Below are 18,022 nucleotides of genomic sequence, written 5' to 3' on the forward strand. Positions count from 1 at the left end.
GAGGATGGGTGATGCCGGCAGGGGGGTCAGGGCAGACCCCCTTCCCCCGGAGCTGACTTGTTTCTGAGCCCCGCTCATGAGCACAGAGCCTGGCATGCCAAACACCCAACACGTGTCACGGTGGACCATGTGACCATCCTCCCAGATCAAACTGCACGTCTAGAAGTTCATATCCTTTCTGAGCAATTGCCAGGCACCTCCTGTCCACCCTCCCCACCCTGCAAAAAAAAAAAAAAAAAACCCTCTAGAAATTTCCCTCTTCTCTCCGAAGCTCGCTGGGCAAAAAAAGAAGAGAACCCCCCCGTGCTCCAGCAACGCCCCCTCCCCTCCCTCCTCGGCCAGGCCGACAACATGGGTTGTGTCCCTGGTGCCTGCCATTTAGTTATTGAATAAGGCAGACCACATGGCCTGCACGACAGGGTGCGCTTCCCGAACCGGGGTCAAGGTCAGAAAATGTCAGCCTCTGAAAGAGACCCTGTGGGGGTGGCGGCATATGGGTGAGAGGCTCTCTTTAAAGGCGGCAGCGTTTAGCACACGGATGGGATGCCGTGTGGAGGGAGCCGGCCCGGCTGGCCCTCCACCTGGATCTCATCAGCAAGCGCTGCCCTGGGGATGGGAGATATTCACGCATCTGTTCACGGAGGCGCCGCCTGCTTCGTCCTGTGAGTGGCTCTGCCCTGCCCGGGCTGCTGTTTTGCTTACATTCTCAGCATTTTTGGCCACCAGGAGACAGAGACGCTGCCTGCAATTTGCCGTTGGCCTTAGAGGAGCGGCTGCAAATTCAGATGCGCTGTGGAGGGAGGCTGGAGGGAGGCCACAGGGGCGAAGCGGCCACGGAAGACACGTGGGAGCGGCAGGGACCCCGGGGGACTTCAGAGCACCTGCCACGCCTGAAGGGGCCACCTACTGTCCGCCCGGCCCCTGCCATCGGTGGCCAAACAGGAATGGGGTCCCGGGGTCACAAAAAAACCGATTTGTTTTGTTTTGTTTTTCTCCCAAGTGAAGCCACGACTAGGAATTTTTATAGGAAAGTTCTTCGTTTGTGGAAGATTCGAGGGCTAAACACAACTCGCTGGCAGGCCACCGTCTGCAACTGCTAGGGTGACCACAATCGCCACACTACGGATAAGGACAGTGGCACTTACTATGTATCAGCATCTCGCCGAGCACTTTACACGAGCATTTTACTAAAATCTCATGACCAACTCAAGAGTGAGATACAACTTTTCCCACTGACACATGAGAAAATCGAGTCAGAGAGGTGACACTCCTCATCCAAGGTCACCTCGCTGATAAGTGATAGGTTTGGGGCTTGAACACAGGCCAGCAAATGCCAGAGCTGACTGGAGCTCCAGGCCTGGCTGGAATATCCTGGGATTACTATGGTGCTGGGAGAAAAATCTGAGATTAAATATGTATCCTAATCTCAGACGCGAAGCTACGTTCTATGTGCTTTTTCTATAGTCATTCATCCATCCATCTATCCATCCATCCATTCATTCATTCATTGAACAAACACTGACTGAACTCCTACTATATGCCCGGCACTGGGCGAGGCCAAGGGGACACAGGTGGGAATCACTCTATCCAAGACGAAAGGCCTCGTCTTCTCCCTGCAGATGTCTCCTGTTTGCTCGCACCGACTCAGACAAGGTCACTCACTGTCACACCTTACTTGACACAACGACAGTCCCCAGGTCCTGTGGATCCTCTAGGGTCAGTCCCCTGCCCTGGGCCAGCTGCTTCATCACTTCCCAGACCATGCAGTCCCCTCCTTCCTGGAGTCTCCGCTCTGCCCTTCCCGTCCTGTCCCCATCTTTACTTCCCGAACAATCCTTCCAAAGTGCGAGTTTGACCATGTCCCTTCCCTTCCCGACATTCTCCTCTCTGGGCTCTTTGCACAGCACAGCCATCCCTCCACGATGTGGGCTCTGTCCAATCTTGTCCCCCGGGTACTAATACCTTCCCCTACCTCCCCGCCCACACCTGGCCCCCAGCAATACCAGAAACCTCTTGTGCTCCCCTGAACACTCCGTGCTGTCTCACGCCTCTTCCTGGAGCAGGGTCCCCACCCGGAGCGTGGCTGCTTGTGTCCCTCTATCCCCCACTAGAGCAGAAGCTCCTGGAGGGCAGGGGCCCCGTCTTTTCACCTTTTTAAAATCTGGAGCCTGGGATGGAACTTGGCACATAGTGACCGGGTGAATTTTGTCGATGAAAAGGATTAGGGAACTCACGGTCTAGAAGCGGAGACAGAACTGGGAACAAGCAACGGGAAGAGGGAAGGTGTGTTAGAGACACATGTGGATGCTGTGGAAGGAAAGAGGGAGGGGTTGTAACCTAGTGGGAGGCAGCTGAGGTGTCGGGGAAGTGACAAGTTAGCTGAATCCTGGAGACAGGTGGAATGTGGTAGGGAACAGGCCCTTTTGGCAGAGGGTGGGGGAGAGGGAATAAATAAATATATATATATATATATACATATATATATATATTTTTTCACCCCTTTTCCCCTCCAGAAACTGTAGCTAGCACGATGTCCATGCGTTTTGAGGCGTTCTTCTGTCGTCAAAGCAACGAAAGAAACTGGCAGTCCCTCCACGTCCCCCCACTCTGCCCTGTGTAAGGAGCATATTCCTAATGTAAGCTTCAAAGTTCTGAAGACTGCATCATGCATGGAGTTCTCCAAGAGATTTATGTATAAACTTGGGGGCTAGGGGATGATGGGAAATATAACAGTGCACTAGGAAGGCTGTGCACTGGTTTGGGGAACGGACAGACTTGGGCTGGAATCCCAGCTCTGCGACTTGCTGTGTGCCCTCGGGCGAGTTACTTAACTTCTCTGAGCCTCTTCAGATGGAGATAACGGGCATCACCGCATGTACCTTCAGAATTGTGAAAGTTACGCAAGAGCTAGCCTCTGAAAAGCATCTAAAGAGTGCTTAGCGCGAAGGAGGCACTCCACGAATGATCAGCTATTATTATTTATGTTATGATTACTGTTGACGTGATGTCAGGGCTACCTTCTTTGCCAAACACGTTGGAGGAAAACCTGGGGAGAAGAGTTTCCACCCTTAGGGAGACTTCAAGAAGGATGAGGGATAAGACTCGTACAGACAGAGGGCTGGGGGCAGAGAAGTGACAGAAAAGAGTGAATGATCCTTTAGGCAGAGAAAGCGACAGAGGAAAGCCACGGGGGCTTGGCTGGAAGAAAGGCTAGAGCCAGTCACCAGTGGATTGTGCCCCACAGCCAGGGCAGAGAGAGGCTGGCACCGAAACTGCACGGTGGATGCTGTAGAGCAAAGCAAGGTTCTGATTCCCCATACAACGAGGCCACAGCAACCGTGCACCTGGGATCTCAGAGCTAATCCTTGGCACTCTTGTTAGCAGCTGGAAGACTACCCAAGGTCAAGGAAGTTCAGGGAAGAGTGAATAAATACAGCGTCAGGAAGGGAAAGGAGTGGTGACTCTTCAGAGGCAGGCTCAGGGCTGCTAAGTCAGTACCTCTGGGCCGGGTGATAAGGACCAGGATTTAGATTAAGAGAAAAGGCTGGCGGTGGCCTTATCGGCTTCCTGAAGCTCATTTATGGCAAAGCTGTTGCCCTGGGGGTGGGGTGGGGTGGGGGTGGGGGGTGCAGGGTGCCAGGGAGACACCCGCCTCTTCTCGGGTCTTTCACCAAGTGGTTCCAGCCGAGCCTAGGAGAAAAGCGCGGTCTAGAGGATGCTCCGGGTTTTTCTTTGGAAGCCAGGTCCCTCCCTCCGTGGGAGCTGCTGGAGGGCAGGTGCTGCTTAGCGGTTCACCCAACGCTGGCTCCTCAGCATTGTCTCCGTGCCGAGGCAGACACGGCCCCGCCGGCACGGAGCATACAGCCCCTAAAGGGGCACACGGATCACAGGCAAGTGAACGCTAAAAAGGAAAAAGTCAACGTGAAAGGCGGAAAAGGGAAAGGAAAGAGGCTCACGGGACTGGGGGCTCCAGGGGAAATACACCCGGAAGTCAAAAGAGAAGGGGGGCAGATCTCGATGCACCTGTTTTGTGCATTCCCTAGGATCTTCTCTCTTCTCTCTGTTTACTACAACCAGCTCCGCGCAACTTACGTGCTCACTCCCTTTCCCGGGAGAGAGCTCACCACCTCTGGCCCCTGATGCCTGCCACCCCCCTGCCCCCCCCACCCCCCCCCACCGCCCCCCCTGTGAGAGACTCAGCCTCCGGGGAGCTCACTGGGGGGCCAAGCCGGTTGCTGCCCTTGCTTCCGCCTTTCTGGGCCTCCCTTTCTCCCAGGGGGAAACACACACTGCCCCTTGAGCCATTTCTGTCCCTCTGGAAGGCGGTCCCGTCGCCTCCCAGACTCACCCCTCCTTGCCATCTACCTTCCAGCCGCGTGGGACCCTCTGCACGGTGGCTCGGGCGTCTGTTTCTGCACACGGCCCTTCCCTCGGTCTGAGGTGCTCACCCTCTCCCCAGCTTGCTCACCCCTACGCATCCTTCAGAACCCGGTCTCCCCCGGCATCCACCCCTCCCCGGTCTCTGCGCTCCCAGAATCCCCTGTGCTTATGCTTCCTGCTGTGCCGTCATCTTCGTGTGTTCACCGTTGTGTCTCCCCTGCCAGATGAGAAGTCCCTCTGCCCCGAGGGCAGAGACTGAGCCTTTGACTCTGTCCTCAAAGCTCATACCCGCTAGTGCTCCGGGAACAGCTACTGAACAGAGATCAACTATCGCCCTCTCCCTTGTCGAGAAAGGTGTCGGTAGGACCACACTGTTCCGCCCTCTGCTGCTCCCGGAGTCACGGGACAGGCACCAGCTGCCTGCGGGCAGAATCCCTTGGGCTCTCTCGGCACCCTGCCCGCAGGCCAGAAAGCTCACCACCTTCCTTTGGTTCGAAGGCACGTAATTCAGGTTGCAAGGTTTCTGAAATTAGAGCGCGTTTGACAATTGATGTGTCCATCAAATTTGTCCTCCCCGCCCCCCGCCCCCAAAAGCTATTTTTAAGAGGATGGTCCACTTTGTAAACTAACAGTGCCCGGGGAAGTGAGGGAAGACGGGACCAGGAGAATACAGCACCTTTCGTAGCCGGGAGAGAGGACCGGGATGCCGTGAGGTCATGCGACTCAGCGACGACCGCACAATGGTCGACCTGCATTTGTGGGGGGTCGGGGAACACACTTAACGTCCCTCTTCTCTCTCGTTCCTCTTTTCCAAAAGTCTGCTGCATAGGACTGAGCTGCATTCAAACTCCAGCTCAAATTCTCCATGGTCCTAACTGATTGTAAGGGGCGCCAGGAATCCCTCTGAACTTGCGGGAGGGTGACGAAGGCAGCAACAGGGCCATGTCACATAGCTTGTACGGAGCGGGCCACCCTGTGACATGCCTGTTCCTCAGGATCCCCCACGGGGCCTCACCGGGATGGCCCTCAGGCAGGTGGGGGCTTGCTCACCACTGCTTTCTTTTCTTTTTTTAATCTTTTAAAATGTTTTTTTAATTTATTTTTGAGAGAGAAAGAGAGAGAGGCAGAGAGAGAGAGATTGAGAGCAAGCAGGGGAGGGGCAGAGAGAGAGGGAGACACAGAATCCGAAGCAGGCTCCAGGCTCTGAGCTGTCAGCACAGAGCCCGACGCGGGGCTCGAACTCACAAACCGCAAGATTGTGACCTGAGCCGAAGCCGGCCGCCCAACCGACTGAGCCACCCAGGCACCAGGCACCCCGCCACTGCCTTCTTATGTTGGCACAGGGCTGGCACCTGCCGTCAACACCTCCACTGAGTGTATTTTGAATTTACTCGATTGGAGTGGAGTATTATCTATTCCCGGCCTTCTCTGCGCTGTCACGGGAAGTTTGGAGGCCTTGATGGCATTGGGATGGAGACGGGGAGGGGAACACACCGAGAAGAGAGGAGAACGGCGCCCGAAACCTCGCAGCAACCTTAGGGGCAGGCACTGTCACCTCCACCACATGGATGGCACAAGGGAGGCACAGAGACAGAATTCACTAGCTCAGCGTCACACAGCTTATAAGCAAGAAGCCAGAAGGCAGAGAGCAAAACTCCGCAAGACTAACAAGGCCTCGCACCTTTGAGTCTTAACTACCTCTGAAGCCCTCTCCCCGCACCGTCCAGCACTGCCCCCCCCCCCAAACTCTCTACCTGCCCCCCCTCCCCCAGCCACCGGCCTCACCCAGGCCCCTGTCTCGTTCTTCCTCACTGATCTCTGCACTTGCTGCCCTCTGAACTGGAATGATCCTTTTTCCTCTCTTCACCCCATGAACCCCTACTCCTCCTTCAGATAATCGTTCTCACCTCACCTCCTCAGGGAAGCCTTCCCGGATTAGATACCACCTCAATATTGCGAACTCACAGCCCCATGTGACCTCCCTGGAGAGCACTGTCTTAGTTGTAATGTACATATATATTTTTTTAATTTTTTTTAACTTTTATTTATTTTTGAGACAGAGAGAGACAGAGCATGAATGGGGGAGGGTCAGAGAGAGAGGGAGACACAGAATCTGAAACAGGCTCCAGGCTTTGAGCTGTCAGCACAGAGCCCGACGCGGGGCTCGAGCTCACATACCGCAAGATCGTGACCCGAGTGGAAGTCGGACGCCCAACTGACTGAGCCACCCAGGCGCCCCTGTACATATATTCTTTGAATTAGGGTCTCTGAGGACCGGGGGCCGTGACCCTGAAGGCACCACCTCAACCCCTGGCCCAACCCCTGGCCCTTTGCCGAACTTCACCAAAGGTTTAACAAATAAATGAGTGAAGGAGTTGCCTGACCCGTGACTGTCAACCAACCCAGAAGCTTTAAATGCGTATTTCACTTGAATACGGGTATTTTGGCCAAAATACTCATACCTGAGGCGAAAGGGAACCATTGGATTTTGCACAGTCTAAAACATCTCTTGCGTTATTAGTTTGGATTTGTGCCTTCTCCTCCCCACTGACCTGAAAGCAAACGCTCGTGGGAAGCCCTCCCCAAGGATCTCGGTGACAGCCGCTGTGGGTGATGTGGAGGCAGGAAAACACAGCCACCGTCTATTTACAGGACGCTCACCGCCCGGCACTTCCTTCCCAGGCATTCGGTTGTTCTCCCAACTCTTTTTTATTACCTTTCCTTATTCTCGTCCCTTGCGTGTGGAACACCACCCTCCCTTGTCTCTCTCCCCCTCGCTCCCTGTCGCCCTCCTCTGTGTTGAGTTCTCCATTTTCTGGAACGTCAGAAAGAGGATGCTTTTGCCACCACCGCTCACCGTAGATCAGTTCGAGAACGATCCTTCGCCGGTATGAAGGGACCACGGGCTCGAATCCCCGCCCCGCTAAGCAGGCAGTCGCGGTTTGCTCATTCACCAGCGAAGGTGGGTTGACGTCGGGCACGTCGTAACCGCTGTGGCTGCAGCAACGAGCAAACCAGACAGAAATCCCTGCCCTCGTGGAGCTGACTGGCCGGCGGGGGAGACAGACGGCAACTATCCCGAGTAAACTATGGACTGTGCTAGAAGGTGGTAAGGACTCCGTAAAGGAAAAGAAGGCGGAGTAAGGAGGATTGTAGGAGGGGTACAGGTTGGGCTTGTCGATCTTGACCGCCAATAAGATGGTCAGGGAAGCCGCCCTGTGAGAAAGCTGTTTTGCTTTCCTTTTACAGAAAAGGAAACTGAGGCTCGGAGAGGTTAAATGCCGTGCCCCGAGTCTCGCCGGCTGCAGGGCTTGGAACGAACCCAGGCCCGAGTGGCTGCAAAAGTCTTTCAGCTACGCGACATGCCACAAAGCTCCATCTGAAAATGTACAGGGGACATACGTTTGCTATTTTCTGAAAGATGCTTGCAACTATAAAGCTGAGGACATTTCCAGGCTTCCAAACTGGAAGGACAAACCCAGAGAGGCGCGTGGCGGGTCTGGCCTGAAGCTCAGGGTCGCGTTCCCTCAGCCTCACGGGACTGAGGGAATTACGGCAGAACCGTCACGCTGCGAGGTGCAGGTCCAGTGGGCCAGAACAGGCTCAGGCTGGGCCCTGGCTGGGGGACACTTCAAGGGACACAGACAGAATAAAACCCAGGGCTGGCAGTGAATATGAGCATAGGGCCACAGTAGGCCAGGGTATGTGCATAGAGCCCTCTGGAGGCTTGCGGGGTGGAAACGGGGCCCTGGATTCAAGTTCTGGCTCTGTCCACGTGGCCTTGGTGGGTGGTGTCACCCCTGTGTGCCTGGTTCTGCTCAGCTGTAGAGGGACACGGGTGCGGGAAGGGCAGCACGGGTGGGCAAGGGCTCCAGAGTTTGTGCCTCAGTAAAGCACTCAGGTTTGCCTTCCCGGGTGAGGATGCTTAGGTCTTGGCCCTGTGGAAAACTGGTCAGCACCTAAGACCTCGAGGACTGTTCTCAGGATCCTGGGGACTGGGTGGGGAGGTTTGCTAAAGCATAGAAGATTCCGGGGTAACTAAATGGGGACGGTCCCTAAAGCCTGCTCTCTACCCACAGTGTCTCTTCTGGTGCCTCTTACAACCCACCTGGGCTTGGATGTACTTTAAAAGCAGGAAAGGGAAGAAAACCAACGGGTTATTTATTTATTTTTCCCTTGCTTGCAGAGACTGAGTTTACTGACAATTTTCCGTTGGCCAGTTAGGAGCGGCACGACCCTAAACACGGACTCCTTCTGAATCCTCTTAGTTTGTGATGATGAGTTCCATGACTCATTACTATTCTTGTAAAAAAGAAGCACCAGGAAGAACAAACAGACCATCCTGACTTCCTCGCCTCCTTCTTTCTCGATTACTCGACTGTCACACGTCCTTATGGTGTTTGAGTTAAGTTAAATAATCTTAAGGATTTCGGAATCAATGCACCCATCACTATGTTTATGCCCCCCCCCCCCCCCCCCCCCCCCCCCATTGCACGCAAAGCGCCCAAGGAGAGTCGAACGGGGAATCTGACTTGGGAATTCTGGAGTGATGGGTCCAGGGTGCGAAGCGACTTCCACAATCAGCTCGCCCGACACACGAAAGTAAGATGATCTGGGAAAGGCTGTTGGCCTTCCTAAAATAAAAGATACATACTTTCCTTCTGGAGAAGCAAGGCAGCCATGGCTGAACCCAGCCTGGAGCCCTCACCACCTCTCAGGCCGGGCAAAGGGTACGCGACCGGGAGGTGGGCAAAGCCAGTTCGGGCAAAGCGAGACACTTCTTGCTCAAAGAGAGCAGGGACGTAGAACGAGTGGCAGAGTCACCGTGAGCAGGCAGCACGTGGAAGCAAAGACAGGAGGAGCCGTGGATGGAAGAGGAGCTCAGAGATTCAGCAGAGGGAATGTTAACAGTCCAGACAGAAAGACTTCTGTGCTGCCTCACAGCAAGGAAAGGGACGCACGCGAGAGAAGGGAGGGCGGTCTCTGCTCTAGACCACGTTGCCCCGCTGTTGGTTCCTCCTCTGCAGGGCCGGAAATCCTCTGGGGGAGACGCGGGGGGGCCCCCGCACAGAGGGGAGGAAGGCGAGGAAAGCGCAGGGGAGGATAAACACAGAGTGAATTTCTTGCTGCCCCTGGAGACCATGATTCCTTTCGGTGACAGCAGAGGTTAATATCCTGAGCAGCAAGCCACCGCTCGGCCCAGAGACACCTCGCTCGGAGCAGCTGTTTTAGTGTCCTGTCATGGGTTTTATTGAACTATATTCCCTGAAAGGGCCAATCCCTCTCTCCATCTGGAGGCTCTTAGCGCAGCTTTCCTGAAAAGTTCAAGGACTTCTCCTATCACGCTCCACCTGTCTGTATCCACGCACAGACTGTCCCACCCCCTCGATCCCAGTAAAGACCCCAGTCTCCTAGGAATTTCAAGTTCGCACAGACGCTCCTATTTACCCTGCACAAGGGGAAAAAAAAATTAAAAGGTTGTAACTTCTTGATTTCCCTTGTCTCCCGCTGTGTGTCTACCCCTAACAGGTGGCCCTGTCCCTCCTCATTCTTCAGCAGACTGATTCACTTCAAAAGCAGCAATGGAGGCAGGCAAATATTTGCTGATTCTTATTTTCATCAAGAAGGGAACGGGGGTGGGGGAATGGCGGGGGGAAAGCACGTCAGGAGACAAAAAGCCCGAGTGAAAACCCAAAAAGCCGCAGAGATCAGAAGCAGACGGGGTTGTCTTTCCCTCTGGAGTCATCAGAGCATCTTGGGGAGATTTGAAGTCTGTTCACAGACTTTTGGGGTATGGGCAGGAAACACGATAAAGAGGCGACGGGGGAATCTTTCCTGAAGGTCCAAGTTTCCACACACAAAAAAACATAGATTGGGGGAAATGTAAAGTGCCGACAACTGGATCCCCATAAAGGCTGACCCTATTTTGAATGCTCCAAAAAGCAAGCACAGAAACACCTCACAAGAGCCGTCTGTGCTAACCTGCAGAGACAAGTGCTTTTCCAGTCTGTGGAAATCAGTGCATTCTTCCAAAATAAGTGGCTTCAAATCTTCCAGCCACTTCCTAAGTGGCCAAGGCCCGACTTCCTGGGGGCAGTCCCAGGTCCGCGAAGCCCCATACGGATGGATGCGTTGGAAAATGCAGGCGAGGTTGCACGCCCCCCGCCCCCGCCACCCCGAGCACCCACCCTTCCCGCCTGGGCCTTGGCCACAAGTGGAAAAGGAATAGCATCCTGGAGGGAGCCTGGCCCAGCCCCCCCTCACTGCCCGGAGGCCCCAGGCCTGGGAGAAGGGCCAAACCCACAGCTCTGGTGCGCACCACACAACCCTTGGGAGATGTTGTAATCCTAACCCTTTCTGGGAGATGTTTCGGGGGTGGGGGGGTGGGGTGCCGTGTGGCGAGAAAGCGAGGGGGGGTGGGCGGCACATTTGGGGACGCAGACACCAAACAGATGGAATTTAAATGAAAATACTTAAGCCTTTTAATGCACAAGTGATCCAAAGCCACCTCTAGTCCCCTTGCCTTCTGGGAATTATAAAATGTTTCAAAGATCCCAGTACATGAAGAATTTGCAAGTAAAGCCCTGATAAGAAAGTATGTTTATACCAACTTACCAATTTCTGAGTATATTTCTCCTAAAATAACGTTCCGTCTTTCCTCTAATTTCTTGGCTGCCTGTCTCCATCCGACTAACATCCAAGGAAGGCAAATTGCTCCTATGATCATTTCCCTAAAGCAACTCTCATTCACTTTGCTTTTCTTCCCTTTTGGAATAAAAGTCTGCCATAAATGTTTAATTAAATGGAAGCCTTTCCACTGTTAATGACAAGCTGCTCGAAAGGCTTTTCATTCTTTAAGGACGGGTGTGTTTAAAACGGTCCCTATTAATTTCCTGATATTGATTCTCTGGCTGGGGAAGAGCATAGAGTATTCAGCCTACAGCTCTCCTGCAGACTATGTTCAAGGCAGCGGTTTGGATTGAGAAAGGGCACCAAATGCAGTATGCGTCAAATAGACCATCGCTCAATGAAGTCACTTAGCTATTCAAAACATGTTCAGCCATCACTCAACCGCTTGCACCAAGAATGTTGGGAGGGGGGCACGAAACTGGTGCTCTTTCCCAGACATAATCGTTTCCCAAAGAGCGGCTTTGGCTCAGTTTGGGTTAGACCCTGGGGCCACATCAGTTTCTCCCTCTGCTGTCTGTTTCCCTCTCTTCTCCCCCATCTCCTGGCTTCAAGTCCTTGCATCACCATCCCATGGTGAGCTTAACAAACAATTCTGCAGTCCCCGCTTCCCAGCGCTGCCTCAAACGGCCTCCGGTATTGGTTCATGTCAGAAGCAGAGCACATAAGCCTTTCTCTCCACGCAGAAATACGTATCTCTCTGTGCACATCCTTCTACGGGTAGCTGTAGCTTGTACATACGGATATCTCTATGTATGTATATATACACACATGGCCATTCAAATGCGGTCCCTCGTATTAAAGTCTGTTGCTAAATGCAGGTTTTATGACCTGCAGGAGTTTTTTTCTGTGCTTATGAACGTGGCTCAGAAGCACATGCCTTTAGCGGTACCCCGAGCTCCCAGGCTTCTCACGGTGGGGACCCTTTTGGCCACAGCACATGCACAGGCACACACGTCTCAGTGACCCTGCAAGATCAAGGCAAACAGCTGACACCCCCAGTCCACTGCCCCCCCTCCACTCCCTCCCTCAAGCTCCCCAAGCCCTCGCCTCTCTCTCCCGGCCTCCCTGCACAATGTCTGATGCTCAAGCTGGCTGCATTGCTGACCGTACTCGCTTCTGGATAACAGACATGTCACTGCGTGGAAGGGAACCGGTTCTCAGCCTAACCCGCAAGTGAACTGCTGTTTATCAGAACTTGGGCTTGTTTCCTGTGAGAGACGTATGTATTTTTGGACTTTGTAAACGTTAAAACACACACATACACACACGCAGCCAGTCGCCCCGAAAGATATGTGTGGGTTCGTAGACATTACGAAATGCTCTTGAACTCAGCTTGCGATCCTGGAATAATTAGGATTTACCAAATAAGGATTCTTAGAAACAACAGATTTTTTTTTTTTAAAAAAAGGAGATTTGCAGATGATGATGTGTCTGGGACTTTTGGGGAGTAAGGGGAGGAGGAGGGGGGAAAGGAAGCACATTTTTGAATTCTTCATTGCGAAAAGAGGAGCAGTGTTGACAGAAACAGCTATTTCCCCCCCTTGTAGATGGCAATGCTACACCAAATGGCAAATCCTAATGATTCCAAAGCAGACAGAGCTCATTTGACTTTAAAAGACAATCTCTTGTTGTTTTCATCACATCACAGATCATTCCAATGAAGAGGTTTAGGGGAGGGGGGGGTGGTGGTGGAGGCTTGAGAGTTGAGTATGGCTTTTGCTTATTGATTTTCTTTCCTCTGAAACTAACCCAACCAACCTTGATCTGTGGTAGGAAGGAGTGAAGTAAGAAAATGGTGGAATGTGAAGGGGACTTCTTTGGAGGAGGGTGGGGAGGGGGAGTGAAAAGGGGAGGGGTGAGGTGGAGAGGGGGAGGAGATGGGAAATCAAATACCTTCTAGACAGCAGGTTCTCCATAATCCAGAATGGGTCATAACTTCCTCGTTCTTTTTGCTGGTTTCATTCTCACTGACACTTTTGGTCTTGCAAACCCCTCTGGAGTAGAGCCAATAGTCGGTTCCCACAGCTATGGTCATCAGACTGAAGGCAGCGAAAGCACCAACGGTGGTTAAAAGCATTTGAACTCCTCGATCAAACAGCCCCATAATTCTTCATTATATAAACACCCAACCGACTTCTGGTTCTCGGGAGAGTGTGTGTGAGGGTGCGAGTACTAAAGCAAAAAAATAAAAATAATTCCACTACTAATATAATGGATCTGTGTGTGAATAGAGAATATGGAGAGATATAAAACCAGGGAGGTAAGAAAAGCTCACGGAAAAGAGTGTAAATTATAAAGATCACACGGGAAGAGAGGCTTGCCTTTTGAGATCAGAAACTGTTCCAGTTGCAGTAAATTTTTTTTTTTAAAAAAAGGAGGAAAAAAAAAATAAAAAGACACCCCCCACCCCCCCAAGTGAGATGCCTTAATCTCTTTTCCTAAAATTCTGGTCTCCAGTTTCCATATGTGATAGCTAATTTGGAGATGGCTTCCACAGTGAACCAGGGAACAGCCGCATTCTCAACACAATCTCTCATGGTCGGGACCTAGACAGTTAGAGATTGTAAAAGCCGGGATGCAACCTTCCGTCTTCGTTCTCGGCTCTGCGGCCTGCGCCATGAAAATCCTTTGCTTCGCCAGTTCTCTTCCTTGGGGGGGGTCTCGGGCGCTTTCTTTTCAGACCAGACTTCCCAGTATTCTGTAAGCCCTTGATCTCAGCTGAACAGGTGCGGGGGTCTCGCCTTCCATGGTTTTGCCCCGGCAGCGGCAGCGGCGGCGGCAGCAGGGCGGGCAGGCACGGCGGCGGCGGCGGCGGCGGCGGCAGGACGAGCAGCGGCGGCGGTTATTGTTGTTGGTGGCGGGGGTAGTGTTGGCGAAGTGGGGGAGGGAGGGGGTTTCTCCCGGAGAATCGAGGCGGGTTTCCCTCCCCCTATCTGCAAAGCTCCTGGAAACAAGGGAGCCGGCGTCTTGCTGCAGGATGGGCCGCCCGCCTGCCCCCCCACTCGCTGCCGGCTCGGCCCCCGGCGGAGGCGCTCCCACCTACTGCATTACCGGGTGGTGCTGAACTGGACAGCTCCCTGCGCCGCCCGCTCCGCGCGCGCCCCGGCTCGCTGGGCGGCCCGCCAGGAGGGGGGCGCGGGCCGGAGTCCTCCCTCCCTCCGGGGGCGGCAGGGCCGGGGCAGAGCCGGGGGCTGCCTTCCCTCTTTTTACCCCTCTCCCCAAATCCTAAAATGAGCGCTCTTCTAGGCTCCCGGAGCTCGGAGGAAGGCGTAGCTAGAGATAGCTTGCTCCCTCTCCCTCTCCCTCTCTCTCTCTCTCTCTCTCTCTCACTCTCTCTCCCCTGCCCTCCCCCCTTGGTGTTTCTTCCAGCTCAGCCTCCTTCTCATTCCATCTCTACGTGCCCAGAGCTTCAAATACAACCCTCCCATCGCAATCAGATGGGCACAAAACTTCAAGCAGCCGTTTCTCTGCCTGGAAGCGGTGAAAATATAGCCTGGATGGGTAATTACAAACACGGTCTATCTGTGTTTTTCCAATCGTCGTTTTCACTTTGCTGTCTTGGGGGGATTTGTTTTGTGTTCTGTTACTGGCACGTTAGCCGCGTCTCCTTTTAGTCGTTCCTCTCTCCGTCTCTTTGTCTCTCTTTCCGGCTAACGGGGTGTGCAGTGCACCGTGTGTGTTTCTCTGTAGTTTTCCGTGAAATTCCGACTCTGCTCCCACAAGCAGACATTTTGGAAAGATTATTCATGGAAAAGGGTGCGAAAGGGTGGCTGGTAGCTGGGGCTTGGGCAGTGATTTTCATCTCAAGGATAAACCTGTTTGCAGGGGAAGTGGGTGAAATGGAATCCTTCTAAGTTTCCGTGTCATTCATAAACTGGATTGGAAGAGATAAAAAATCTCCCTGCTGTGAACACTGAAACACATCACAGCCCTCCCCTCTTCCTCAGCAGAATCGTTATGCTGGGTTAATTACAGCGTTACCTCTCATTCCTATATGTGCAACTTTTCCTTAATGTGACTCCTGGAGAAAGGAGCCCATCAGATTCCTGCTGATATTGATTACATTTTTCTCTGATCAGTTTCGGAGTTAAGTGAGAGCGCATGAGGCATGATGTAGGTGCCCTGTTTTTCATTTTTGGGGGGAGCGCCCTAGAGAGAGGGGTGAGTCTGGTGGGTCCGTTGGGGGTTAGAGGTGTTTGAATTTCCTAACTCGGTTATTCCGTACATTCTTCTCTTTCCCTCCGTTTTTGTGTTGAGATAGTTTGTCTCACAATTTCTCGGTGATTTGGTGATTACCAAAGAGTATATGATAGATGACTAGATTAAAAACAGACTTTTTTTTTTTTTGGTGTTGTCTAACTTCTTTCCCTTAGCTGAGAGCTGGTCTGTAGGGGTAATCGGTGCGTACTTTTTGATGTAGAAAAATGACCTGTTTCTCCACCCTGCATAAAACTTCCTTTTCTCACTCTCTGTTCCTTTCTCAGAAGGGAAGGACCCTTACGAGGGGCGATTGCTGTGCTCCTGGCACCCGGGAGAGGGTCCTGGTGTCCAGAGAACAGAACCACAGTTTCGGCAACCTCTGCTAAGGTACCTTGAGGGTATAGCAAGACATTTGCAGACTGAGGATTTCTCCAGTGTTGTGTCTTGTCCTGTGAGGACGGGGATGGGAATTGAGGTGGGAGGGGGGCTGAAGTGCTGATGCACTGGGCAGGGAGCTTAGCAAGTTCCGCCAGGGGTTCAGGTGCGTGATTTTCTTGGCTCCGGCCCATAAGGCAAAAGTGAAGGGCAGACGAGAAGGCCTCTTAGATGGGCTGGGTCTTTTGGGGGGAGTGGAGACAGGCTTGTCTGAAGCCACATGAGACTGAGAAGCTTGCCCTCACTCCTGCCTGTCCCCTTGGTCGCCTCTGACCTATCCAAGAAGTCCCTTCACACTGGAGGTAGAGCCCTCCTTCTCCCCTCCCATCACATTTCAGACCGACCCCGGAATCTTTTGCTCAAATGGAATCGGTAACAGAGGCTCAGAAACTTCTGTTTGTCCACGGAGGCTGCTAACATCTTAGCCACTGACCGTAGCTGCAGATCTGCAGCATTTGATTAATCTCCTGGCCAGATAATCATGGAGAAAAGGAAAGGGGGCTTAGGGGAATGTAACAGCTTTGGCCTATCAGTGTGGACGGAGCGGACTTCTGGGGACAGAACAGGCCTGGGACCACGGGTTGCCTCTGCTGCAAACACGCTCCAGACAAGTGGGTTTCCTAGAACCCTGGTTTTACCGTATGTAAAATGAGCACAAGGGTACCTGCCTCTTCCTTTTCTGAACTTGTTCCTGGCTTCTCCCTGCTTCTCACCGCTGCCACCGCCACCGGGCCCGGGCTTCTTCATCCCATTTCTAGCGCTTACTTGTGCCTGCATCGTCGCCCTCACTCACTGGTGAGCCCTTGAGGTCAGCGCCCGTATCTGGTTCACCATGATGTCCTGGGACCTCGCGTGCAGGCCTTGGTACGTGGCCGGTGCTTGATAACAACGGCTGAGTGATTACGGTGAGGGTTAAATGGTAGGAGACAGGTGATGTGCCTGGCACACAGTAGGCCCTCAGTGAACGTGGCTTTCCTCCCTCTCCTCCCCACTTTTACATCCAGTTTGGTCTCTGGCTTCCTTGATCTAACTCCGGTTCTGCTCCCCGCCCCCCTCGCCGACCGAACCCACCCCTGCGGCCCAGATGAGGCTGCCTGGGAAGAACTGGCTTGGTTGAGTCCCATTCGATGGCTTGGACCCACCAGGCACACATACTTAGCAGCTGCTGAATGGGTGCTCTGAGGGGAACAGCTTTGTGTGCCTGCAGTTGGTTACTTGGGAAGGGCTTAGAGGAAATTAGCTGAAATGCCACAGGCCTATTTTGAGCTCCTTCTTTGATGGAGTGGAAATCACATGGGATTTGGGCACAGCAGACCTGGCCTGGAGGCACAAAGCTGCCTTCTCCTCAGTTTTGACCTTGGGCAGTCTCTTAACCTTTCTGGAAGCCTCTCTTCATCTGTCAAGGAGGATCGTGGCAGAACCTTATAGTGTGGCTGTCACTATTACACGTTAATAGCAGGAACAAAAGCCAACGGGCCAGACAGCGGTCGAGGCCGAATCCCACAATAACGCTGCGGGATACGGACGATCCTTGTTCCCATTTTACAGATGAGGACACGTAGCAGGTTAAGTATCCGGCCTAAGGCTGCCCAGTTAGTGAGTGGCAGAGCTGGGAGTCAAGTCCAGCGGCCGAGCTTCAGAACCACTGTGCCTTGACCCGAGATACGGACTTCCTGAATAAGGGTATTACACCCAAGTGTGTTGACTTCTCATCCGACTTGGTGAGCATTTAAGGGAGTGACTTCTAGGTGCTTGCTGTTTTCACAGACATTCTTACACTTACCTTCCCAACAACCCTACAAATACGTATTACTACCTTATCCTACGGGCGAGTAAGAAGAGGCCCAGAGAGGTCACATATCAAGTCCCAAGGTCATATAGCCAGTTGACCGGAACAGCAGAGGCTTGAATACTTCGCACTGCTTCAAGCTCTGCTGGCTCCACATCCCAAAGTTTATTCGCCTGTTCATTTATTCGTTCAAAACACCAAGCACCTACTAGGCGTCAGGCACTGTATTACTTCCTGAGGATGTTGGGCAGGCAGACACGGTCCCTTCCTCCAAGGACCTGAAGATATGCGGGAGGAGCAGACAGGTAAGGAATAGCCACATCAAAGGTGAGGAGGACGGTAGGAGATGGAGACTACCGGGCCTTGGAGTAGGGAGACGGAACCCAACCTGGGGGGTACAGGACATCCTCCCAGAGGACAAGGCATTTAAGCTGAGATGTAGGAATCAGAGTTAGCTAGGCCAGGACGGGGGTGGCTGAGAAGGTGAAGAGCCTTCTAGGCTGAAGGGGAACAGGCATGTGCTGAGGT

At 53.1% G+C, this 18,022-nt stretch overlaps 1 protein-coding gene across 2 annotated transcripts in view; it reads right to left on the minus strand.

Moving 5' to 3' along the window:
- CACNG2 (calcium voltage-gated channel auxiliary subunit gamma 2) overlaps positions 1-14,146 on the minus strand; it is a 108,012-nt gene extending 93,866 nt beyond the window's left edge. The window contains exons 1-2 of one of the 2 annotated variants that reach the window (XM_042947698.1): positions 13,392-14,146; positions 12,964-13,109 (exon numbers count right to left, since the gene is read on the minus strand). In XM_042947698.1, the coding sequence (XP_042803632.1) occupies positions 12,964-13,105 (142 nt within the window). In that variant the 5' untranslated portion in view covers positions 13,106-13,109; positions 13,392-14,146. Of the gene's footprint in view, positions 1-12,963 lie in introns of both variants that reach the window. The other variant, XM_042947697.1, reaches the window with a different exon arrangement.
- Between the last annotated feature and the right edge of the window lie 3,876 nt (positions 14,147-18,022).

The sequence above is a fragment of the Panthera leo genome, chromosome B4, assembly GCF_018350215.1.
Source record: "Panthera leo isolate Ple1 chromosome B4, P.leo_Ple1_pat1.1, whole genome shotgun sequence".
NCBI classification, from domain to species: Eukaryota; Metazoa; Chordata; class Mammalia; order Carnivora; family Felidae; genus Panthera; species Panthera leo.